Below are 27140 nucleotides of genomic sequence, written 5' to 3' on the forward strand. Positions count from 1 at the left end.
GCTCTCCTATAGTAGTATCATCTATCTGATAAAGGATATTAAAAATAAGATTTAATAGGTATAGATCACCAGACTGGAAATGTCCAACAGATGGCATAAAAACACTTTTAATGGTAAGCTATTATATGTCATAATAACAAGATGTTGTGCCGTTTTTACGACATATGACGTTTTTACGACATCTCATTATTACGACGTTGTTTTAACGACATAACATCCTGTTATTACAGAAAATATGGAGTTTTTACGGCATAATATTTCGTTATTACGACATAATTGAGTGGAAAAAATAATATGTGCCAGCCATCGTAGTGTTCGACCCATGTGACCTTGTATTTTAATAAAGTTGCCACTTGTTACAAGACTGATGTATTAAAAATGCTTGCAATTTTTCATTTTGAAACGATAGAGACTCTGTAGCTAACAGTGGCTAATATGAATTCTGGGAAATGTTCTTGCGCACATCTTGCAGAAGTAAAGAGAAGCTGTTGCTCGAACACCGACGTCTCGAGTGTATTCTTTAAAATAGATGCATCACAAAGACTGACATTTTAGATACCAGTGAAAAGTCTTAATTCTTGACTAAAGATGTTTGAACTTAAAATAAGTTAGGCTTGTAGTTTTAAAGACAAGAAAAAAGTCAGTAATAAAATCTGAACTAATTCAGAGGTCAGGGAATCGTCACTGATTATCCCATGTTCATGAACTCTCAACAGCGAGTGTGTGTTAAATGTCAAATGTGTTAAGCAGGACAAGCATGAGTCATTGCCATGTGATCGGCTTCCCTCACACACACACACACACACACACACACACACACACACACACACACACTCACTCCGGGGAAAAGATGCACGACACAAGATTAATGTCTAGAGTTGTGCGTCAGACGTATAACTCCTGTTGCGTGTTGGTCTTCATTCTGCAGCTGAACTGCTTTACACACGTGATCCTGATCTGATCTGATCCTGGTTTCAGCAGATTTACAGATCACACATGGTAAAGGTGTTTAATGTTACACTTCTGTGCACAAGACAAGTCAGTTTTATTTGTATAGCCTTTCACAATACACACTGTTTCAGAGCTGCCGTACAGAAATGTGTGATATAATGCCGAACACTCCACAGTATAGCAGTTTACAGTTACAGTAAAGATCTGCTCTATGTATATTTTCAATAAAAAATAAGATTTAATTGATGTTAAAAATATCATCAGTAACAACAGACGGATGTCTTTCTTTGTTCGTAATGAACGGCAGCACAAGCTTTAATACCCGTTCACACCAATAACCAGAACTATAAAAACACGTTTTGTCGTCTAAGTGCTTTTTAAACTTGGATTCTGATGGTTTTTACATTTACATTTAAGCATTTGGCAGAGGCTTTTATCCAAAGCAACTTACAGTGCATTTCAAGAACACATTTACATGCTTTCCTTGGGAATCGAACCCATGACCTTGGTGTCGCGAGCGCCACCGCTCCACCGTTTGAGCTACAGGAAAACTTTCTAACATTCATCAGCTGTAAAGAAATTGTGTGATTCCACTGTCGTTATAGTTATAGTTATTGTTATAGTTGTAGTTATTGTTATAGTTATTGTTATAGTTGTAGTTATTGTTATAGCTATTGTTATAGTTGTAGTTGTGATGTGAACTGCGCAGTTCTCAAAGAATTAGAACAATTATTTAAACTTTATAGTTATTGTCTATTGTGTGAACGGTCCTTGAGACCTAAACATATCCGAGAATAATGGAAAAATGACTCAATAAATGAATATGAAATTATGTTTGAGATAAACACTTTCTGTTCCTCATCCGGCAATAAGAATACTGTTTGTACGTCATCATCTCCATCAGAATGAAATGCATATTCAAAACAAGACTAAAACAACAAGAACAATAAAAAAAAAAACACTTTAAAAAAGTATAAAAATACATTAATCATCTTTATATGCTTGCGTGTCCTTTAATATTCTCACGTCTAATCTGAAATAATGCAGAGGATTTAGTTCATTTCCCAGGAATCTAATTTCGACTCAAGTACCCTGAACATTCATCATCGTCTTCCTCTGGAATGTGTTTCCCAGTGGAGTTTAGTGACTGTGGACGGGTCAGTAACTGGTTCTTAGGATATAACAGCAGCTCGTCTATAACACTGCAGGTTTCCTCAGGTTCAGCAGAAACTCCTGGTATGGTCACCGAGAACAGGTTCACATCCGCAGCGCTCTCTCCGTCGTCCTCATGTGTGTGCAGAGCGATGCTGGAGCTCGGAGGAGGACTCGTTCCCTGAGGAGAAGCCGTCGGCTCAAACACAATCAGACTCTGAGCGTCTGTGGAGGAGCTGAGGCTCGCGTGAACATCGCCACTCCAATCACAGCTAGAGGACACTGGGCAAACGAGCAGAGGGGAACCTCGAGCGTCCAGATAGTGTGCCACTATTCTCTCGTATCTTACGCTCTCCTCCTCGTCTTCCTCCTCGCTGCTGCTCTTCGTCTTCTGGACCGAGTCTCTGTCCTCAAAGAGTGTGTTGATGAGTTCAGCGGGAGTGAAGAGAAGGACTTTATTCCCGCTCTCGATCGAGCTCTGGAAAACAACAGGCATTCGTTATACAGGGTCAAAATGACAGAAGATGAGCTGATGAGGCGATGTTATGCTAACACTTCACAATAATGTTCATTAGTTTACATTAGTTTAATTATTTACTTACATGAACTAACAATGAGCAATACATTTATTACAGTATTTATTCATCTTTGTTCATGTTAGTTAATATAAATACAGCTGTTCATTGTTTGTTCATGTTAGTTCACAGTGCATTAACTAATGTTAACAAAAATAGTAAGATTTTAATAACGTATTAGTAAATGTTGAAATTAATATGAACTAAGATTAATAAATGCTGTAGAAGTATTGTTCATTCTTAGTTCATGTTAACTAATGAACCTTATTGTAAAGTGTTACCAATGTTTTTTGCACTTTTGCACTGTTCTGTCTCTAAGTAACTTTGCAACTACATGTCAGCTAGTTCTCATTAGAGTATTAGTAGAGCATTAGTAGAGCATCAGTAGAGTATTTGTGGAGCATTAGTAGAATATTAATAGAATATTAGTAGAGCACTGGTGGAGTATTAATAGAGCATTAGTAGAGCATTAGTAGAGCATTAGTAGATCATTAGTAGATCATTAGTAGATCATCAGTAGAGTATTAGTAGAGTATTAGTAGAGCATTAGTAGAGCATCAGTAGAGTATTTGTGAAGCATTAGTAGAGTATTAGTAGAGCATTAGTAGAGTATTAGTAGAGCATTAGTAGAGCATTAGTAGAGTATTAGTAGAGTATTAGTAGAGCATTAGTAGAGCATTAGTAGATTATTAGTGGAGCTTTAGTAGAGCATTAGTAGAGTATTAGTAGAGCATTAGTAGAGCATTAGTAGAGTATTAGTAGAGTATTAGTAGAGCATTAGTAGAGCATTAGTAGATTATTAGTGGAGCTTTAGTAGAGCATTAGTAGAGCATTAGTAGAATATTCATAGAGCATTAGTAGAGCATTAGTAGATTATTAGTGGAATATTCATAGATTTTTAGTAGAGCTTTAGTAGATTATTAGTGGAGCATTAGTAGAGCTTTAATAGATTATTAGTGGAGCATTAGTAGAGCTTTAGTAGAGTATTAATATAATATTAGTAGAGCATTAGTAGAGCATTGGTGGAGTATTAGTAGAGCATTAGTAGAGCATTAGTAGAATATTAATAGAATATTAGTAGAGCATTGGTGGAGTATTAGTAGAGCATTAGTAGAGCATTAGTAGAATATTAATAGAATATTAGTAGAGCATTAGTAGAGCATTAGAGGAGCTTTAGTAGAGCATTAGTAAAGCATTAGTAGAGCATTGGTGGAGTATTAGTAGAGCATAAGTAGAGCATTAGTAGAATATTAATAGAATATTAGTAGAGCATTAGTAGAGCATTAGTAGAGCATTAGTAAACTATTAGTAGAGTATTAATAGAATATTAGTAGAGCATTAGTAGAGCACTGGTGGAGTATTAGTAGAGCATTAGTAGACTATTAGTAGAGTATTAGTAGAGCATTAGTAAACTATTAGTAGAGTATTAATAGAATATTAGTAGAGCACTGGTGGAGTATTAGTAGAGCATTAGTAGACTATTAGTAGAGTATTAGTAGAGCATTAGTGGAGCACTGGTGGAGTATTAGTAGAGCTTTAGTAGAGTATTAGTAGAGTATTATAAGGGTATTGGTAGAATATTAGTAGAGTATTTGTAAAGTATTAGTGGTGTAGTGGTGGAGTATTAGTGGTTTTAGTAGAGCATTAGTAGAGCATTAGTAGAATATTAATAGAATATTAGTAGAGTATTAGTAGAGCATTGGTGGAGTATTAGTAGAGTATTAGTAGAGCTTTAGTAGAGTATTAGTAGAGCATTGGTGGAGTATTAATAGAGTATTAGTAGAGCATTAGTGGCGTATTGGTGGAGTATTAGTAGAGCTTTAGTAGAGTATTGGTGTATTATTAGTAGAACTTTAGTAGAGTATTAGTAGAGCTGTAGTAGAGTATTATTAGAGTATTAGTAGAGCTTAAGTAGAGTATTAGTAGAGTATTAGTAGAGTATTGGTGGAGTATTAGTAGAGCTTTAGTAGAGTATTAGTAGAGCATTAGTAGAGCTTTAGTAGAGTATTAGTAGAGCATTAGTAGAGTATTAGTAGAGCTTTAGTAGAGTATTATTAGAGTATTAGTAGAGCACTGGTGGAGTATTAGTAGAGCTTTAGTAGAGTATTAGTAGAGTATTAGTAGAGCTTTAGTAGAGTATTAGTAGAATATTATTAGAGTATTAGTAGAGCTTTAGTAGAGTATTAGTAGAGTACTAGTTGAGTATTAGTAGAATATTAGTGGAGTACTATTATAGTATTAGTAGAGTATTATTAGGGTTTTGGTAGAGTATTAGTAGCGCATTAGTAGAGTATTAGAAGAGTATTATTAGGGTATTGGTAGAGTATGTAGTATATAAGTGGAGCATTAGTAGAGTACTAGTAGAGCATTAGTAAAGAATTAGTAGAGTATTATTAGGGTATTGGTAGAGTATTAGTAGAGTATTAGTAGAGTGTGTCAAACGCCAGTTGGCCGATAACATTTTTTTGAATTCTAACAATGCAATGCTGTGAGAACAAACGCTCAGAGGATGCTAAAGGCCTCGACTGGTTCTGAGAAAACTGCGTCAGACAGTGCTAAACTGAGGTCTTTCACTTCTTCTTGCGCTTGAACGAGCGTCTAGCTTATTTCATTTGTATCTCTATTGTATTTATTTTTGCTATTGCTTGTATTTTGATTATTTGTACTTCTTTTATTGCTGACTGTTTACTTGTCTTTATTATGTATATAAGTTAGGCTAGTAGTTTTAGCTACTGACTAGAAGTAACTACATATCAACTTATTCTACTAACCTGAACCCTAACCGTCTACTAATACTCTAATAACTCTAATATTTTGAGTAATCAAAATAACCGTTTATATTCTCTGCAGTCGTTGTTCATCTGTGTTTTGATGATGCATGTATCTGGTTTATGTTGGAATATGCTTGTGATCTGTGGTCACTGTCTCTTATATTGGTTCGTTATGTCAGAGAATAAAGAGTAAAATAAAAAATATCCGTTTAAAGAGGTCATGTGATGCTTTTTAATGTTTTCCTTTTCCTTTAGCGTGTGATGTATCTGTGCATGTATGTGATTTATTCTGACAGAGAACACAGATCCAGGCCAGATATTACTCTCCTGCATCACTTCATCAAATCTAACATGTCTTGCGTCATGTAGAGTGTGTTGCTCTCACCAGGACAGCTGGAAGCGGCGGCTTCAGACAGAAGAAGCGAGAGATCAGTCTCGGAGAACACATCATCAGTATCAGCAGCGTCAGCAGACACAGGACCACAGAGATCACTGCATCTGAAACACGCACACAACACTGGACTTCAGAAACACACACAACACTGGACGACAGAGATCACTGCATCTGAAACACACACACAACACCGGACTTCAGGAACACACACACAACACTGGACTTCAGAAACACACACACAACACTGGACGACAGAGATCACTGCATCTGAAACACACACACAACACTGGACTTCAGAAACACACACAACACTGGATGACAGAGATCACTGCATCTTGAAACACACACACAACACTGGACTTCAGAAACACACACACAACACTGGACGACATAGATCACTGCATCTGAAACACACAACACTGGACTTCAGAAACACACACACAACACTGGACTTCAGAAACACACACACAACACTGGATGACAGAGATCACTGCATCTGAAACACACAACACTGGACTTCAGAAACACACACACAACACTGGACATCACCAAACACAGTATTTCAGCAAGTAAAGCACGTAATCTCTCACGTTCAGTGCTTTCACACTTGACTCCACTGCTGGGTCCAAAAACGAGCTCAGTTACTCCCCGTTTCCCTGGTTTGGTTTATATTGTATTTTTGTGATAAACATTTTCACAGTATGTTTCATCAACATGAGAATTAGCAGCAGCTCTTAACCACTGTAAATAGATACTGTCTTAGACCCAGATGTTCAAAAGAAGAAGATAAAAGGATTCTGAAATCGGATTAGATGACGAAATCCAATCTTGGTTTTGATCTGGATCAAAATGTTTTTGTAAAACGATCCAAAAAATTCTGGATTATCCTGATCCTAGTATAAGGGTGGATTTCTGATAAATCTTACAATGTTTGCATCATGTTGTCACTATTAACGACTCTGTTTTCAAGTAAACCTGAAACTTTTTATGCATTTTGTCCGTTCATTTACACGACAACTGCGTTTTGGGGCCTGAAAACACAAACTTTTGAAAACGGGATTAAAAGTGCACGTGTTTGAAACCGATATTGTTATTGTGTCCGTATAAACAACAAAAAAGTAAATTTGTAAAAACGGTCACATCATGCGTATTATATGTTTATTTATTTTTTTACAAAGTGACATTGCCATCTACTGGCCAAGCAGCAGAATACAGCGATTTTAGTCGTTTTCCTGGATTCGTATGAATGGAGATCATTTTGACAACATTGTCATCTGTACATGAAAAATGCGAAGGAAAAACTTTTCCATTTTTAGCATTTGGTACATCACTGGCGTGCAAAAATACCCTACGTTTCTTTGTGTTTTAGTTTGGTTTTCCCTGTTTCGGTTGCCTTACTGTGCGTTCACGCCAAACGCGAATAGCGCGTCAAATTCGCATCTACCACGTCTAGTTGGACGCTTGAACATTTTGAATACATTCGCGCGTCCAAAGCGAAATTGACGCGCGTAAAAAGCAAAAGTTTGAAGCGAAATTGACGCGTGTCTGAGGCGAAATCCGCTTGTCTGTTTGCAAGATGGCTGATGTTGATCGAGCATTCATCGAGAGAGTCACCGCATTGGAGCGAGGGTCACCCTTCAGGAAACCAGCTCTATCCCAGCTGCAGAGCGCCTGTCCATCTGTCTTCGGTTAGAAAATGTATATGAAATTTTAAATACAGTATATTAAATATTGAAAAACTATCAATGTTTTTCAAACTGTGGTACGGATACCACTGTTGGTGCTCTTTCTAGTGATACTCACTACACTCACTTTCTAGTGATACTCAGTTAACTGCTATATTGAATATTATATTCTGCTATAATGCTATACTCCATTTTGAATGAGTGACTCCGGGCGGGAGTTTATCCCGTCACTTCACCATGTGACAGCAGCAAGCCGGCTCCTGATTGGTGAAGGCGGCGGGAACACACGCCAAAGTTCAGATTTTTCAACTCGGCCGTCAGACGCGAATTCGCCTCAAATGCGTGAATGCACAAAAAGCACCAAATAAAATCATTCGCGCCAGACGCTCAATTCGCGTCCACCGCGCCGCGCTAAACGCCTCACGCAGGCCCTTTAGACACGCGTAAACACGTCTTTACGTTGACTTAACATTGAAATCACTCGCGCCAGACGCTCTATTCGCGCTTGGTGTGAACGCAGCATTAGTTCTCATTCATTCTCAGTTGCCATGGTTACCATAGCCATAGCGTCACACCTGTTCCCTGTTCTGTTGACTATCTTTCACTGTATGTACAGCATCAGCTTCTTCAGTGTTTGCACTGCCACACCTTTGCTACTGTTTGGATTCTCTTTGTTTTTTGTTATTAATAAATAATATTGCTGCATTTAGATCCTTCCTTCTTGTTTTTGCCTGACACATACTGTATATACATATACACACATTTATATTTTGTGCATGATTTATTCAGCAATTACAGTGATAAAGTAGCTAAGGATCTGTTAAGCCTAGAATAATACATGTAGATTTTCCCCCTCCCATAAAATCATCCCCAAACAGTTGTCAAAAATAATGTTTGATTTTAACTGTCATTTATCACTGTGTATTATGACAACACAATCATCAGAGATGAACCAGTACCTTCTAACAACTGCAGCCCTCATTGAATGCATATTTTTATTAATTTGTCGTAGGTCAGATGAGGGGGAAGGTGTTAGTATCATTGTATTGTGCAGTTTTCTCTCAAGTGACCCGACGCTGACGGTTGTTCTACCTGTTGTCTCTATATAAAGCTTTGTGCTATTAAGTCCCACTGGAAATCCAGATCTGGTAATATTTAATCAGGATCAAGGTGAATCCGATTTTTCACGCTTTGAAAAACCAGCAGAAAACTAAGATGGATTCCCGGATCCTGGATTGCGAAACATGGGATTTTCAAATCCAGATCAGTCTAATCCAGATTCATCTTTTTGAACAACTGGGCCACAACACGAATCACAGCTGGGTTTGGGTGACGGTCTCATGCAATTCATCCAATACAACAACTTTCAGTTTAGAAGCAGCTGTCGAGGACATGATTATCTGATGCACTTTATTTGGCCATTATATTGAATCTGCAGTATCAGTCTAATACGGTTAGAGTCTGGAGAAAACTGTATACCTGAGACATCAGTGGTGCGAGGGACTTCGGCACACACTGGATCTCTGTGTGGTGTGCTGCGATTCTTGATACTGACATTCACACAGTACCTTCGGCCAGGGGTCAGATCATCAAGGGGAACGGTCCTCAACCCTTCAGTCTCCTTCTCAAACTACCAGTCAACACAAACAGCAGCAATTACCCCAGGTGAAAAAGACGTAGTATTAAATGTATTAAAAATATACTTGAAATACAAATAGTATGTTTATAATACATTTGTATTACCAACATGCTTATTTGAAGTGCATTAAAAATACATTGAATTGCATTTTAATATATTTCTAAAAAGTATACTAGAAGTACATTGGTAATAAATATATGCTTAATTATACTTTAAATAAATATGCTAAACACAAGCATAATTTTAATATATCTCTAAAAAGTATACTACAAGTATATTGGTAATAAATATATGCTTAAGGCTACTTTAAATAAATATGCTAAACACAAGCATAATTTTAATATATCTCTAAAAAGTATACTACAAGTATATTGGTAATAAATATATGCTTAATTACACTTTAAATAAATATCACCGAAAAACCAATCACCGACAGGGGGAGGGTGTTGTGAGGTTTTGTGCTCGTGCACGGCTGCACACGAAGTCGGAGCTGAAGAAGAAGCTGGCTCAAAACCTCACAACACCCTCCCCCTGTCGGTGATTGGTTGGAACACTATTTGTTTTGGTTTTGAGTGGTTGGTGAAACCAATTGTTTTTGTGTACAGATCTCAGAGCCTAGGCTGCCTACAGAGACGCGTTTTTTTGACGGCATGCTTATGGGGCGGGCAGCTAGCGGATCGTTAGGAAAGATTAGATGAATGTGATCATTTTTTTTTGGGCCTGAAATCACTGATACCACCTTTAAGGTTGAGTGATCATGACAGCATTTAGATTATTTTTTTATCTAACGTTAATAGAAAACGTAACTGTTAGTGTTGTTTTTATTTTTTCCCCCATCTTCAAGTTTGCATGACGTGTGACATTTGGAACCTCATTATGTTGTGATTCTAGGTAAGATTTGTATTACATTTACGTTTACTTTGCCAGTCGTATTTTTGACTCGGTGTAACAGCACGTCTTTTTCAGTTCAGCTACATTCAATTTGACCAATCAGAGCCAAGCTTTTCAAGTCGAAGTCGAATCAGACTCGAAGAGATGAAGATACTGCTATCAATTTTTTTTGTTTTGTTTTTTCCCTAAGGTTTGTTTGGGAAAGGATTGTAAAATTAAAAAAGAAAAGAAAATCGTGTTTTGTTCATATTTAAGATACGTACTGTATGCTGTAGTTTAATAATTTTATAGTTTAAGCTTGCCACTTGTGTTCTTTTTTTCCCACCTCTACTATAAGGTCTGTTTGGACTTGTGTGTGAATAATGTCTCAAAAAATTAAAGTGTTTTTCAAGAAAGAGATGCTGTTTGTTTGTACATTACATACCATACCTGTGCTGAATTGTATCTGTGGTATTTCCTTTTAAACTATGGGTGTTTACATTTACATGAATTACATTTACTGTTATTTTTATCAAATGTATTACATCTAACTTTAAAATAGTTATTTTATTAAAAGCAACAGCTTCATGAAGAGACTGCACAATGGTGGACAATTTTACCAATATTAACATTTTAACAGTATAATGTTAGCATAAATGAAGCAATAGTAATAGTGTACTTGACTACTTTTAAAATACACCATTAACATATTTAATTATGTTTTATAAAGGTACTGTTAACATAGTTAAAATATATATGAAATAAATTATTTACTATATAAAAAATATGTGAGCAATACATCAAAATGATTTGGATATATTATATATTCTTATATTTTAAATAATTTATTAGTGTATTTAAAAAATGTATTAAAGATAAGTTCAATTGTACTAAAACGGGTAACAAAATTAAAATTAAAATTAAAGCTGAAATAGTATGTTAAAAGTATATTTTAGTTCATCTTCAGTGTGTCTAAAAATAGCACAGTTGAGTACACTAAAATCTTAAGTTTATCTTAAGAAGTACTAAAGAAAAACTTTTAGTATATTAAGTAGAAAATTAGTGTGCGAAAATGGAGCACTTTAAGTACATTATGGAAGTGTACTTTAATAAAATGTATTTTAGTGCACTTTTTTTAACCTAGGAATACATTATAAGTATAATTTGTATATATTTATTATATATTATTATTATATTTTAAATAATTTATTATTGTATTTAAAACACATTAAAGATGGTTTCAGTTTTACTAAAAGTGGTAACAAAATACTTTTTTTTTTAAAAACTGAAATAGTATATTAAAAATACACTTTAGTTCATCTTCAGTGTGTCTCAAAATAGCACAGTTGAGTACACTAAGATGATCTTAAGTTTATCTTAAGAAGTACTAAAGATAAGCTTTTAGTATATTAAGTACAAAATAAGTGCACGAAAATAGAGCACTTTAAGTACATTATGGAAGTGTACTAAGTGCACTTAAATAAAATGTATTTTAGTGAACTTTTTTTCACCTGGGACAACACATAACATATTATTTAATGCACACACAACTGTTAAAAAGAGCCGTGAGAAGTCGTTCATAAACTTTGCATTATAATGATTTCCTAATTTTCATTCTTTCTTTATTTAACCAGGTTAAAAACTCATTGAGATTAAAATCTCTTTTACAAGAGTGACTTGATCAAGAAAGCAGCTGCAAAAACATAAACATACAAACACACATCAAAACACAATCAAGGACCACAACGCCAGTTTACCAAAGGATAAAACACACAATCAGTTAAAAGTAGCTTAAACTCGTTTAGTGATGGAGGCACAGTCAGCTTTAAGATGTTTGCTAAATTATTCCAAGTTTTATATTTAAAGCCTTTTTTCCCTTTAAATTTAAGATATATAACAAATCATTAGAACGAAGACTGCAGCAAACATTTGTATTAGAAACACAGAGAGACGGGTCATTCAAATATGATCAAAGATGGCATTGGTGGATGTTTTCAGGGAATTCGGCTTTTCCACTCAAATGAACAACATGACGTGACTAAAGATTTATTCTTTTTGCTGAAAGACATCGAACGAGAGAGTTGATAAAATGATCTAATGGAACTTCACAGGACCGAAGGACAGAGGAAAAGAAGGGAGAGCTGGGGCCGATACCACAAAGCTGGTTTAGGTGGATCGCCAGCTGTGTTTCAGCTTAGCTTGGGGTTACGGCACTGGGAAAGTGTTTGTCATTAGATCGTAAGAGATCGCAAACCCAAACTGGACCAATCAGAAGTGACACGAGTCTGACGCAATAAAGCCACTCCCCAGTTTCTGCTACACATTTGATAAAAGATTTTTAAACACAAAATTGTCTGGCTTTTAGCAATGATTATTTATTATAATTCTTTTAAATGATTTACATAATTAAAATACCCGTAATCCATTACGTTTATTTGAACAATTATTATTATTAAGCATTTAGTTCAAATGAACAAATATATACAGGTAATATAAATAAGATTGTGAATCGGTAGATAAAGATTTATAAATGACTTAATGTGAGTGTACATGTCAGTCTGTGTATACCTAAATCGTCCCCTTGGAATTATAAGGTTCTATCTGCGTTCTGAGCAGTTTTGAGATATTGAGCTTCAAAGTTTTTGCATTACATATAGGAAAATGTATATGGGGAACAAGTTTCTTTCAAACATGAAAATAACAGGGACCCTAAATGTATTCTAAATATACAATATCAAAATCCTCTCAAATTTGTAAATGGGGATTTTTGGAATGGGTCAAATGCAGATAGAACCTTCTAATTCCAAAAAAAACACTTTTCGCTTAGAATTATAAGGTTCTATCTGCCAAAACATTATTTGAACACTAAATATAAAATTATTAATGTTGTAACAATGTCTCAACATTTGTTAGAAAGTAAAATTTGATCCTTTCTATGACATTTATTTCATATTTTTAGCACTTCCATGTATTTAGGACATTTCAAATTAAGCAAGGTAGGTCTAAATATTTTGTCCAGTGCAGATGTTAATTTTTGGTACCAATTTGGTGGGTAATTAAACACATTATTGCAGAAATTGTTACTTTAATCTTTCTTTTGTTTAGACAAAAAGCAGCTACTGTAATACATCTGAGAAGGACTTTATTCCACCTAAAGTGGGCCAGGTAAAATGGCTTTCTCTCTAGACATCAGTATGGCTGAAATAACATGCTAACGTTTATTGTTGTAATTAAGACCCCATCAATTAAATTGTTGACTATTTCACCTTTAAGGCTTAATATTGTAAAAATTAAGACATTTTAAGACTTTAAAAACTGCAAGAAAACAGACATGCATCAGCAAATTAATTCATAAAGTTTAATAATCATTGAAAAATGATTCACTGACTATATAATCACAAAAAAGGTCTAATTTTTTCATTTTTTCAAGGTCTCAAAAACTCATATTTTAAAACACAGAACTATAATACTCTCTGTGACTCATTTTTTAAAACACAGACTTATACTCTCTATGACTCATTTTTTGATTGGTCCTCTTCTGTCCATTCGAAGTGCTGATTGGCTCACGCAGATAGAACCTTATAGAGCCAAGTTAGAGTTCGACTTTGTAGATAGAACCTTTTTGTTTTTTCAATAAAAAGTCCCAAAATGTACACAACTTAAAAAAAAACATCACATAATGTAAATAAATTGTCACAGAATAAGAATATGTGAATAACTTCTGACAAAAATGTCAGATAGAACCTTATAATTCCAAGGGGACGAAATATGTATATTATATAACCTTACTTCATAACTTTCACTTGCACTGATATAGTAAGATATTTCCTCGCTGAGTAAATGCATTAATATACTCCATATTCTTCAATCTCTTAATCCTCGGCAGAAGAGAGAAGTGAATCTTGCCGACTTTCTTGCGAGAAGTGAATCACAGTTTCCAAGCATACGATTGGCTGTTCACTGATGATGTCACACTTTCATGTGCTCACACTCCATGAACTCAAAGCCTGACTGGACTGGTCAACTGGAAACTAATCCTGTAACCCAGAGTTTGTTCAACTACTCTCATGATTGGGCCTCAGGTGAGGTCAAATGAACTAATAACGAGATAACGACGGGCAGAAGATTCACCACAACACCATATTATCATGATTCTTCTGCGATTTTAAACATTTACAAAGGTCTGCAATCACATATATTGTGATTTATTATCTTTTTTCAACTGTAAATATCCCACATATGTTTTTATTTAATAAGATAAAGTTATCAGTCACTTTTTCATTTCCATCTCCTTCATCCCTTCCTCGCTCAATATTTTTTATATTAATGACAGTTGTCATTAATGAAATGTTTGCACACTGTGTTTGTTTGTACAACAAATATTGTTTTAAGCAGTTTTACACACTGATTAAACACTGATGAGCAAGTCAAAGGTGACACTACAAACTCATTTTCAGTTATGAGATGTACTTATGAGCTGAATCATATTTATATTGTTGTTTTAGGAAGATACTGAACTTTGGCATTAGCAGATACTTAAAAGTGTACAATGTGGAGTGATTTTCGTTGTGAAATATCCTACACAATAACCCAAGATAGTTTGATCAGTGCTGTAGTGTAGTGTCTCGCCTTCAGCACTGTTAGTTCATGTCTATTGAGCTGATCAGGTGATTACACACACGTTTGATACGCTCTGAAAAGCAAATAACTCCCAGAATACGTGCCTGGATAATGTTGATGAAGTGCCAGTACAGTGTGGTCAAATGAGCAAGTATATACTGTATAAAAGTATAAAGTATACAGTATTAAAGATGCAGCATGTAAAGTGCTCAGCTGTCCTCTCACCTTTGCTCCATCTTCATTGCTGATCACCAGTATATAGTCAAACTTGTATGAATTGTAAACTTTGTTCAGTTTCTCAGCAGGAGCTCTGAGACTCACACAGAGCGTGCGATTACATGCGGCGACGGACAGCAGTGGCGCCTCCATCGTAGCTTCAGGAGAACACAGAAACAACATATTACACACATTATAAGCACTGCTACTCACAAACAACAAGCAAACTTCAAGTATTCTTAAGGAAAGTTCAAGTATATTTTAAAGTATGCTTGTAAGTGTGCTGTTTCAATGCTACTTTTTAGTGTATAAAAGTCATCTTTGAGTGCACAACTACTTCACAAGTACATTCCTTGCGTACTGCAAATATACTACAAGTGAACTTATCGGTATACTGAGAGTTTACTAGTTAAAGGAGAACTCCGGTCAATTTTAACATTGAGCTAATTTTTTTGTAAATTTGGAGTGCTGTCAGTACAGAGAACAACGACAAAAATCGGTGTTGCCTACACCGTGTTATCCTCTTTTTAAAATTTGCACCCTGTTGACTTCAATGGGGCAAGTTTTAAACCTGCTTTTAGCCTCTTAACATCCTTGATGTGTCATTACAAGTGCACAGGTCATGTGAGTGATTCCTTCAGAGTGAACGCGGGTGAATCTGACTGCAGTAGATGTGCAAGATATGAATAAAAATGATGTTATTTAAGCCAGCGCACATACCTGTATTTACATCCTGTTTTCGGCTGAAGTCCACAGTAGTCGATTGTCGAGTTCACGCGCATAGGTTTAGTACGTATGATCATGCGCCCGAACTCGGCAATCGACTACTGTGGACTTCAGCCGAAAACAGGATGTAAACACAGGTATTTGCACTGGCTTAAATAACATCATTTTTATTCATATCTTGCACATCTACTGCAGTCAGATTCACTCGTGTTCACTCTAAAGGAATCACTCACATGACCTGTGCACTTGTAATGACACATCAAGGATGTTAAGAGGCTAAAAGCAGGTTTAAAACTTGCCCCATTGAAGTCAACAGGGTGCAAATTTTAAAAAGAGGATAACACGGTGTAGGCAACACCGATTTTTGTCGTTGTTCTCTGTACTGACAGCACTCCAAATTTACAAAAAAAATGAGCTCAATGTTAAAATTGACCGGAGTTCTCCTTTAAAGGTGCCGTGTGTAAGTTTTAGCGGCATCTAGTGGTGAGGTTGTGAATTGCACCCAACAGAAGTTACGGTGGCCGACAGGAAGTGATGTCGTCGTCTGAGACAGTGTTTTATTCGCTGACTTTAGCTATAGCTTCTTTGCATGAAGAACAACACAGTGACAAAACACGTTTGTCCGCCCAGGGCCACCGTAGAAACATGTTGATGTTGATGAGACCCACGGTGTGTGTAGAGAGAAATGCCTCATTCTTAGGTAACTAAAAACATAACGGGTTATTGTGTAAGGTCTTTACGCACCACTAAAAACATAGTTATGTATATGATATTGCATTTCTGTCAACAGATCCTGCTAAATATTGCACAATGCACCTTTACATGTAGCAAATGTTTTAGTTTATGAATGCACACTGAAGTATACTCTCAGTAAACTACTAGTTTAGTAGTTTTATACATGTACGGTTTCTTTAGGTAAACTTACCATCAGTGTAAAATCATATATAGTGAACTATAATTAAACTTCCTATTTAGGTATTAATTTTTATACTTGATATATACCTTTAACTGTACTTAAATGTACAGTGTAGTCCACTTCCTATGTACACTAGCAGTGGACTACACAAAAATTCAGATACTCAGAATTAAGAACGTTTTCTTTATAAATCAATATGTTCAAACAATGTAAGTTTATAAGACTATGTAAAACTGTGAAAAAGTATTTAATAGGCTTCTCAATCAAAAGATTAAACCTACAATATAAGTATACTTAGATTACTTAATTATAGTTTTAAGTATATTTTGATCAAAAGATTGAGTAGATGCTGTCACAGTTATCTGGACTTATTCATCTTTAGTTTCACTTTCATGGACTTTCAGTTTGTTTTCATTCATCACGTGTTCCTTTGTTTGATTTTCCCGCCACTCATCAGTTGCTCATCACACCTGTTCGCCATCTCCTCATTATCACTGTGTAGTTCCTCACCCTCACTCTGTGTTTGTGTGTGCATACTACGCACACTGTTACTTTATCTTTGTGGATTACCGGAGTTTGTTTTCATTAAAGAACCATTTTGTTTGTAGAAACCTTTTTGAACTCTCCTTCATCTTCATCATTGTGACGCATGTATAGTCCAAATATACTAAGACCTTTCTGTCAGTACAAGTCAAGTATGCTTAAGTGCAATTTTAAGTATATTTCTGAGAAGTACATGAAACAGAATGAAAGAATACTTTCTTATTTTTAGTCTAAAAGAATAATACTAACAGCACACTTGAATAAACATTTTTTTGTAAGGGTAGGAAAATTTACTTAAATACATTTTTAACCCTCTGGGATCGTTTTGCTCGATTTTTTTCACATAGCAGCAAAATAGACTTAAAATACTCCATCATTTATGGTCATACAGACTTAAGAAATATGAAAAAATAAACTGTTAAATGTCTACTTTTTTATGTCCACTTACAATCGAAACGAAACATTGTGCTTTTGTAAAATAAAGAAAATAAACAGGCTCTCAGTGACACCTGAGTGAAAGGCTCATTATGCGGGTCATTGTCTTCTCAGGTGTGAATCACATCATTATTCATGATCATTTACGCCCACACGCAAATAGCTTTTCCAAACAAAACGTGTCTTACAAAGTTTAAATCAATGTATTGTTTTATGTGAATGATTAGGCAGGATGATGTTCAGATCATTTTGAAGCAAAAACTCTAAGCGACAACATCAATTAGTCAAAAGTCTTGTGGACACATATTTAGTATGTGTTTTGTGGCCCTATTTCAGAAACTTTCATTTTTAGTTTTTTCAATAACCATGCATAAACATTATTCAGTCAAAAATACAAACATGTACATACATGTTGCTCACATATTATGGTAGCCCTGATTGTGCTAAATAGAGTGTAATGACACATTTGCCATTAATATGTTTATAAGCAACTGAATAAAATACAAACGTCAGGGCATCTCAAGGAATTGTGCTTGGAGTCAATTGTTTTAACTTATTTTTGAGAACATGTGCTTTTAGCAGTGTCTGATCCTGGAAAATGTGAAGAATAAAATTATGTAAACCAATGTGTTTATAATTATGACAATACGTTAAAATCGTATGGTAAGAAATACCAGTTTGTAATATCAAGTGACATAACCGTTTTGAACAGCTTAAACTAACTGGATGTGAGCGAAAGCCTGGACACGCTTAATTTAAAAATGGGCGCTCTGCTCTCACATTAAAAATAAGATGGATACCATAGGATTGTCAACACAATCGCTGCTGTGTGCAGTAGCCATGTTTCGTGGTTCATGTAGACAGAAATCAGTCTCTTACTGTTCAGAATGGGCTGGAATTCGCTGCATTTGGCTGCAGTCGAGGTGTGTTCGCCCAGAGAAGCGTACACATTGACATAATAGGTTTCCTCCGCATCGGATAAGGCTTCTGTGAGATTACATCGCAGAGGAGACGTCACATTCTCACACTCCTTCACCACCTCTTCTGTCCTACTGCAACACAAACACATTCACAGTTAGAACAAGCGTCCATCCAAACATAATCAACAAAATTATTTATTTTTTTACTCAACATGCTTTCTTTCAGAATTATCAACAGCTATTAGAAAGAAAGGTTAAAAAAAAAAAACTAGCATTTTATTTGAAATGGGAATAAGATCCAGACCCTCGATTATGTCATGGTCTATTATTTCATCCAAATCCGTGCAGCGCTCTAAATTGTGGACAACATAGCCAAAAAATAACCGTTAAATCGTTTTTCTTTTATATGGTTCATTGAAAGGAACTAGCCAAAAGAACCTTTTGGTGGAAATGAATCGGACTTCTAATCACTACTAGCGAGAGGCGAGTTAATTATAAGCTTTGTTGAAATGAAACCGATTCTAAATGAGGAGTCGATTCCCCTTCGTGAAATCAGTTCCACACTTTGGAAACGACTCTCTAATCGATTCTTTAAGGAATGGATTCCCAGCCATATGTGAAAGGGCCTTTATTAATAATTGTTACAGGTGCTAATAACCAGCATGTGTATGATTTACAGTCGCAACTACACTCTTAAAAATAAAGGCTCTTTATTGGCATCGATGGTTCCATGAAGAATCATCCATGGGGCCGGTTTCACAAAGCTATTTTAGACCGGTCTATAGTGTTAGACAAGTCTAAAATTCGCTCATAGACTAGTCTAATGCAAGTTAGACTGTTTCACAAAAATAAAGACTGACTTAATTTAGACCAAAAAGATTAGACACCTTATCAGGCTAACTTAGGTCTAAGACTCTGTTACCTTGGCAACCAGGAGTAACAATCAGTCACATTACAAACAGCCAAAAGAAAAGGGAAAATGGCTCATAATTTAAACATTTCTTCTTGTTACTACATTCTCCGCTACATTTCCCAAGTAAAATGTCCTTGTAACTGTTATACTCCTCCAACAAACACATGTTTTCCGCTGGGGTAAACTGCACTGAGCGGTTGAATGCGCTTACTCGATCCACCATGTTTTTTGTTTTGAAAAGTGTCTTATTTTACCCAGAATGCATTGCAGTGTAGTCCTACTTAAGATAGTCAGAGTCTTAAGTGCTTTGTGCAACGGTCTGATTTAGATGTCTATCTGAAGTCTGACTATCTACTATATCTAAGCCACAGTCAAAGTCTATCTTTGTGAAACCGGCCCATGGAGTCACTAATGAAGAAAGGATCTTTAGATGAAAGGTTGACATTTTCTTCACACTAAGAAAAAATGATTCTTTAAAGAACTGACCAATGAAAGGCTCTTTGGGGAACCAAACATCGTTGTTTTTATATGGCACTGTTGTGGAAAAAACCCTTTTGGAAGATTTATTTTTAAGAGTGTCAGTTATTCCACATGATTTAGCTCTCATGCGCTTTTCATTCACAGTGACTGATGACTAATCTCAGGCTCAATGACTGGGATTGCAATACATCTCCAGGTCCTGTGTAATTGGGGAACTTCAGGGAAATGCCCAATCATCTCCATATAACAGCTTTCCACATGACCTCACCTCTCTCTCCTCCCAGCTCTCGCTCGCTCATTCACACACACTTTCACAACCAATCTGTTTCAGAGCCTGTTTCTCATTTACTGCCTGTGCGTATGCCATACAGGACGTCTTTTTTATCTGATTTATTGTTATGCAGAAATAATTCATACTTTTATATGGTCACTTACTTCCAACAGTGTCTAATTAAGACGAATGGCTAGTGTGTATGATGCTCTGCTGTGCTGTGTGTGTGAAAGTCAGATTATACCTTTGTGTCTGTACTGTGACGGAGAAGTGGACGCCATCAGGAGATCCGGGACCCTTTTCCCAGGACAACAAGTGGACGAAGTACTGGGAAGACAGGACCAGATGTACCGGGGGAGGGATGTCCATGCATAATGCTTCAGAAAGGGAAAAAATATTTAGATCAAGTTTTCAATTCTACACTGGGTTCCTGGCTCAAGGTTAAAGAACACTTCATGCCAGAAAGGTTCTACATAAGGAGAAATGTCTTGAAGTCCCCCTGTGGTGAAGCTTTTAATGTTGTTTATGTGTCTATGTGGTGTTTTTAATCTGCTTTAAGACAAAGCATGTGTAAGTTCATAAGTCGACAGCATTGCTGAGTATTTCCTCCTTAAAACTGCAGTGAACCAAAGACAGTCTCAAAAACACGCTTTGAAATCGCTGGTGTTTCTGACGTCACAAACTACCTTGTAACCAATCAGATCAACGTGTGATCGTCAACCAGTGGATCTCTGAGCTGAGTGAGCGGAGGCGGGGCTAATTTGCATATTCATAGAACCACGCATACTAAATGAGGTGTTGAGTTACAATTTTGGTGATCAAAGAGGAGATTTAAGGGATAGAGTAATTGACTACAGGGGGACTTTTAAATCATTGCATAACAACGGGTTACTTTGATTATTTCTAGTGATGAAGTAGATGCTTGATCATAAAATGTAATTAAAAAAAAAAAAAAAAAAATAAAACTAGCATTTTTCATACCATGAACTTGGCCTTGTAACATTTTACCCCCAAATCCAAAGTAATAATAAAGTCGGTTTGTGTGTGTGTTGAGGATGAGCTAATCATCAAGCTCATGTCCCATACAGAAAAAAAAAAATATTGAAATATATTTTAAAGTGTCAAAAATATATGTGGCATATATTCCAAATACATTGAAATATATTTGCATTGTTGTTCACTTATATTTATAATTTTGAAATATATTCTGAAATATAACAAAATATATGATGTTAAGTGTGAAAGATATTTACATTTATAACATGTAATGTAAAATATATGACAAAATATATGGTCATAAAATGTTTAGCTTGCTAAAGAAGGGTCGAAAATGTATTTTGATGATAGTAATTCCTCTACCTTTTCCCCTATACACAACAGTAGGCTACCATATTTCACTGCTGTATTATGACACACAGCTATAATAAATACTGTACTTACATTTAAATGACTGCAATGTAAAATGACAGATAGTTGCTTTCCTACAACTGGGGACAGCTGTCAACTCAAAAAAATAGCTGAACTCAGATTTAAAATGAAATAAAATAAAAATGTAAAAAATAAATTGAAAATGTGTTTGTTTGTGAAAATGTTGTGAAAATGTTAACTTTTTAAATTTCAAAATATATTTCAAATGAAACAATTCGCAAAAGTTAAAACATATGAACATATATGTTGTTAGAAAATATATTGACATATAAATATATTCACATATTTAAAATATATTTTCAAAAAAATAAAAAATATATTTACATATATTTAACTACAAAACAGTGAAACCCTTCAGATAAAGCCCTCCGCTGTTGCTGTAAGACTTCTCTGACATCTTCTTAGCTTCATGCTACTTCAAGAGCCATGGACACAAAGAGCTCACTAAACATGTTACACAACATCTCAGAGCCGAAAGGCATTGCTCAAGTGAGGCTACGACATTTCCCAAGGCAATAAACAAGTGAACGCGGGTCTGTTAAGAGGCCGACAGCGACATTACAAAGAGTTACAGAGAGTCGTGTTTGCTCCCTGCATGTGACGGCTATCTCTCGTATCCTCTATGAGACGCAAGCCTGTTCTGGCTGAACAAAACATCCAAAACACTTGGCAAAAACAAATATCTGCTCTTCCAAAACCATGTCTTGTGGTCGGATGAGACCAAGATTGAACTTTTTGGGCACAATTGTAAAAGGTTTGATTCATAGGATCATAACGACTTAATTTACCCCCAGCACACACAACTCTAGAGAACGATATTAATTATTTAGAGATTTAACCGCTGAATGTTTGTTGCTCAGTCATGGTTTACAGCATTGATATCTTATTTGATTGTGGAATTGTAGGCTATATGTTTTCTCCAACAGCCCAAGCTAAAGACACATAGAACGACGCATCAAACAAATTTAGAAGGAATAAAATGTAAATAATAAATAAGAATATTGAGTGAAATGTAAATAATGGATCAGAAGGTAACGGGGGAAGAAAGAGCGAAGTGGAACGGTCAAAATCAAGAGTCTGTTCAGTCTCTAGTCCATCTGATGAAGAGGAGCGAACTTCAGAACAGCGGCCGGGATTCAGGGACGTCTCGGGAATTTGAAACCGCTTTCCAAAGTGAACTAAACTTCACAGTTAAACACCTCTGAGCTGCCATTGGTCCGTGGCGATGATGTCATAGGTGGGTGTGGCTCTGAGGATCCGCCTCCTCTGAGGAGTAAATCTTCATTTCTTCTGAGAGACGCTTTATAACTGATGCAACACTGACTCTGTTTGTCATGTTTAATACTGTAAAGCTGCTGATTTTAAAGCAATCTATTGCATAAAGTTGCACCAATGCTACATTTTTCTAAATGTCATAATCATTTGTTAACAAACAAGTAGGCCTATTCATTACTTCAGTGAGCTCATTGTTTCTGCCTTTAATTATTACAGTGTTTAAATTAATACTTTTTTAGCTAACTGTGATTTTGTGCATGTACATTTCTGAAATACATAACTTAGAGAGTTTCCTCTGATAACAGATCTCTGTAAATTGTAATATGGACTATTCTGTAAAGCTGCTTTGAAACGATGTGTATTGTATTGTGCTACAAATAAATGTGATTTGAATTGAATTGAATATAAAATGCTGAATAAATAAATGTGAGCAAACACATCCACATCTCTCTAATAAGACGCTGTTTCTCATCGCTAGCATTACTGTTGTTAATTAGCGTTAGCCACAAGCACTATGATACACCATTACTGTTGTTAATTAGCGTTAGCCACAAGCACTGTGATACACCATTACTGTTGTTAATTAGCATTAGCCACAAGCACTGTGATAAACACATTGAGAGGCTGTTGTCACAGTTTTATCTATGATTAGGCTATTGTATCTGTCCCTATACAAATAAAACATTGAATAAATACATTGTTATTGCAGCACATATATATATTCATCTAAACTTCTTTCCCCCTCTAAGTGAAGAACGAAGCAGACCTTGGCCGTGTGTATAGAGATATCGACCGACAGAAGCACGAGCCATCAGGGATTTCTTTGGAGAAGAATCAAGGGGATGTTATTCATTACATGCATTATCCATCATATCCCCCATTAAGATAATAAAAACCTGATTAATTCACTGAATGTTAACCCATATTCGAATAAGGCGTGTGAAATGCAAGTCTCCCCATTAGAAGTGCATCTAAAACTAGGAAGGTGAAGGGGAAATAAATATACTGCAAGTACACACACACTTTTGTACAAACAGGCCACATGATTGCCATCTGTGTTAGAAGTGACGGCCGGATGAGTGTGTGTGTGTGTGTGTGTGTGTGTGTGTGTGTTGTTCTACACTTCTCTTCAGGTTTCCTGTCGTCTTCACCACACAAGCTGCTTATCGTGCCAGTGCCACCACACACTCATCCTGGCAAACTTCTCAAACGACACCCTTTTAAAGCCTCAGTGCAAAACACAAGCTTTTAACAAACATGGCTCGTTTACTAGAAGTGGATGAACGATAGGCAAACCAATGGCTGTGAATCATATCAAACATCACACAACTAAATCCAGCTGTGCATAGAGTACAGATTAAATCTCAGTTTATGACACTGAAACAACATTTCTGTTTCTGTATCAATGCTGTAACACATGAATATTCACACGTGACTGAAAGTGAATATAGTTCAAAAATAGTTAAAATTCATTACTTTACAGCAAGTTCTTTTACTCCATTTTCTTTTTTAAACAATTTGTAAAAGTGTAAGTGTGATAAATACTAAAGGGTTTAAGCTTTCGAATGATGCCTCATGTATGATGATTATTAATGTGAGATGTGAAAAGCTGGGATACTGGCAGTCAACACGACCAAACTCACTCGGTTTTAATTTTTATGTTCTTTTGTACGAACACTTAATGCTCCAAAAACATATAATTTGCATTCCTAGTAGAATGGATGCAAAATAAAGAATAGCTTACATTTTTTGATTGATTTTCAAGAGTTATAGTCCAGTCATTTTATGAAAAAAGGTTGAACAAATTGCAACAGAAGCAAACTCAACTGATTTTGTATCCTCAATATGTCCTGAGTAAGGAAAAAACAAGTCCCGAAGAATCCCATTAGGGGAAAGATTAGATAAAGACCCAAATATAGCCTATTCATACGCCCATTCATTATTTTTCTTACGTGAATAGGGTACAAATTTTAACCATTAGACATCACCATGAGTTGATTACTTACATCAAGACAAACAAAAAATGTATTAAACAATTTCAAAAAACTTGTGTTAACATGGACAAACGGTGCATAATCTAATTACGTATGTGCTAATTTGCATAAATACCACAACAGATCTAAACATTGGGTAAAGCCAGGAGAAAATGTCTTGTTGAATCTTGTTGACACATACCAGTAAAATACTTAATGTTAAGGTCTGAATGAACCCATTTCGGCTACCCATGAGCATTACTACATAGAGGCAGGAAGAACCAGCCTTTATTAATTATTATTGCAGATATGGGGTTTGGGGCTGGGTCCGTGGGTCTGTTTCTGGGGATTCACTTTTTATTTTACCTACCTTTTGTCTTCTGCATTCTCCTTCCCATTGTCTCCTGTTCTTCCCTCAGACTCGTCCCCCAGAAACAGTCCCACAGACCCAGCCCCAAACCCCATCTCTTAAACATTAATAAAGGCTGGTTTCTAAAGTACTTCTTCCTGCCTCTATGTATTAATGCTCATGGGTAGCCTAAATGGGTTCATTCAGACCTTAAAATCAAGTTTTTTACTGTTATGTGTCAACAAGATTCAACAAGACATTTTCACCTGGCTATACCCAATGTTTAGATCTGTTGTGGTATTTATGCAAATTGGCACAATTAGATTATGCACCGTTTGTCCATGTTAACAAACAATTAAAAAAAAACTTGTAATACATTTTTTGTTTGTCTTGATGTAAGTAATCAACTCAGTCATTTTCATGGTGATATCTAAAGGTTAACATTTTCACTCTATTCACTTAAGAGAAAGAATGAATAGGCGTATGAATAGACTATATTTGGGTCTTTTTCTAATCTTTCCCCTAATGGGATTCTTCGGGACTTTTTTTTCCTTACTCAGGACATATTGAGGATACAAAATCAGTTGAGTGCTTCTGTTGCAATTTGTTCAAGGTTGACCCCCATTTTGGCTTAAAATGACTGGACTATTAACCAAACAATATTAACAGACAATAAAAGAAATCCGCATGGGAAGTGTATTATTATTTGTTGAGTTGAGATGGAATAACCCTGATTCAGATGTCATATGCTCCACATGTCAATAACTGTAGTGTTCCTCCTCTTTAACAGAAGAGCACACACACACAGGTTTATGATAAATCATAAATGCCCGCACTCACCCATGTGAAGCAGGACAGCGGCTGTCAGTGCTCTTGTTATTGCAGACATCGCGCGAGGCTGTCGGCTTTACATCGGTCCAGTCTTTACTCATGCCGTGATTTATCCACCACAGGCTCGACTCCACTTTCTCACATAGCACCGTTTAAACACTGCGACATTATACGCGTTCTTTTGAGATTGTAAAACAAAATGTTCTAGAGTGGAGTTCACACACTTTCATTTTCTTTTGTACCATTTCCGGGGTTGTCTTGATGTTTGAAGTCTGGCGATGGGCGTGGTTTGTCCGTCACGTCAGTGCGCATGCGCAGCATTCAGCGTGGGCCACGCGCTCTCAGGCTCTGGAGCTTCTCATGTGCATTCCTCGTTCTTGAACATTAGAGATATTTATATTGTAATAGTTTCAACCTCCACAAAATACCACATTTGTTCTTATTTTTTTGATATTACCAGTTATTATTAACAATGAATTAACTAATTTTAATTTGTTGTATTACATTTAGTTTAATTTTCTTTTCTTGTGCTTTGATATAATTCTGCAACTGTCCTAGTACAGTTGTTGTAATTTGACCATAGACTGTAAAAATTCGGAATTTGACATACATTTATGTCTTGTACATGTAAACAATAATGATAATAACAATAATAATTAATAAACTGTAGCAAGAACACGATTGTTACTAAAGCAAAATACTATTAATATTATTGTTAATTCCATCACATCATCAGTGGACTTTTATAAGTGTCAGGTGTGTATTCTGTATATAAGCCACTTTGCATTACACATTTCCATCTACAATTACGCTGAAACCGATAGTGTGTGTATCCTGTGCCCTCGTTGCACCTGTGCAGAACACGAACAGCGGCGCTCGAGTCGATGAAGCACGAGTGTGTCCGTGTGTGTTAGTTCTGGCTCAGGGATTGGTAAAAACACTGCAGATGATCTGGGGTTAATACTTGAACTCAGATTCACAGACGCCTTTGCTGTGTATCATTTCTTAATTTAAACTGAACAGTGCTATGTGCTTATACAAAATAAACATTTACATGCAGGGTTTGAAATTAACTTTTTTCTCTCTATGGCAAATTTGGCTACAAAATGTTTAAGTTACCGGCCATTCAGAACTTCTACTAGCCAAAAAAGATAAATATTGGTAAATCAGATTAATCTGGTTTATTCCTTTTTTATTATTATTATTA

The 27140-nt window shown here is 35.8% G+C and overlaps 1 protein-coding gene across 1 annotated transcript; it reads right to left on the reverse strand.

Annotated features, from left to right (window-relative positions):
* Positions 1-867: 867 nt before the first annotated feature.
* On the reverse strand, positions 868-26228 carry crfb2 (cytokine receptor family member b2). Its single transcript, XM_079880656.1, has 7 exons — positions 25943-26228; positions 20322-20454; positions 18373-18545; positions 14883-15031; positions 9008-9158; positions 5835-5947; positions 868-2581 (listed from the first exon to the last, which is right to left on the reverse strand). Exons 1-7 carry the CDS (start codon positions 25989-25991, stop codon positions 2024-2026), a joined length of 1326 nt encoding a protein of 441 aa, XP_079736782.1. The 5' UTR covers positions 25992-26228; the 3' UTR covers positions 868-2023.
* Positions 26229-27140: the final 912 nt, after the last annotated feature.

This window comes from Squalius cephalus (genome assembly GCF_949319135.1).
Source record: "Squalius cephalus genome assembly, chromosome: 9".
Classification (NCBI taxonomy): domain Eukaryota; kingdom Metazoa; phylum Chordata; class Actinopteri; order Cypriniformes; family Leuciscidae; genus Squalius; species Squalius cephalus.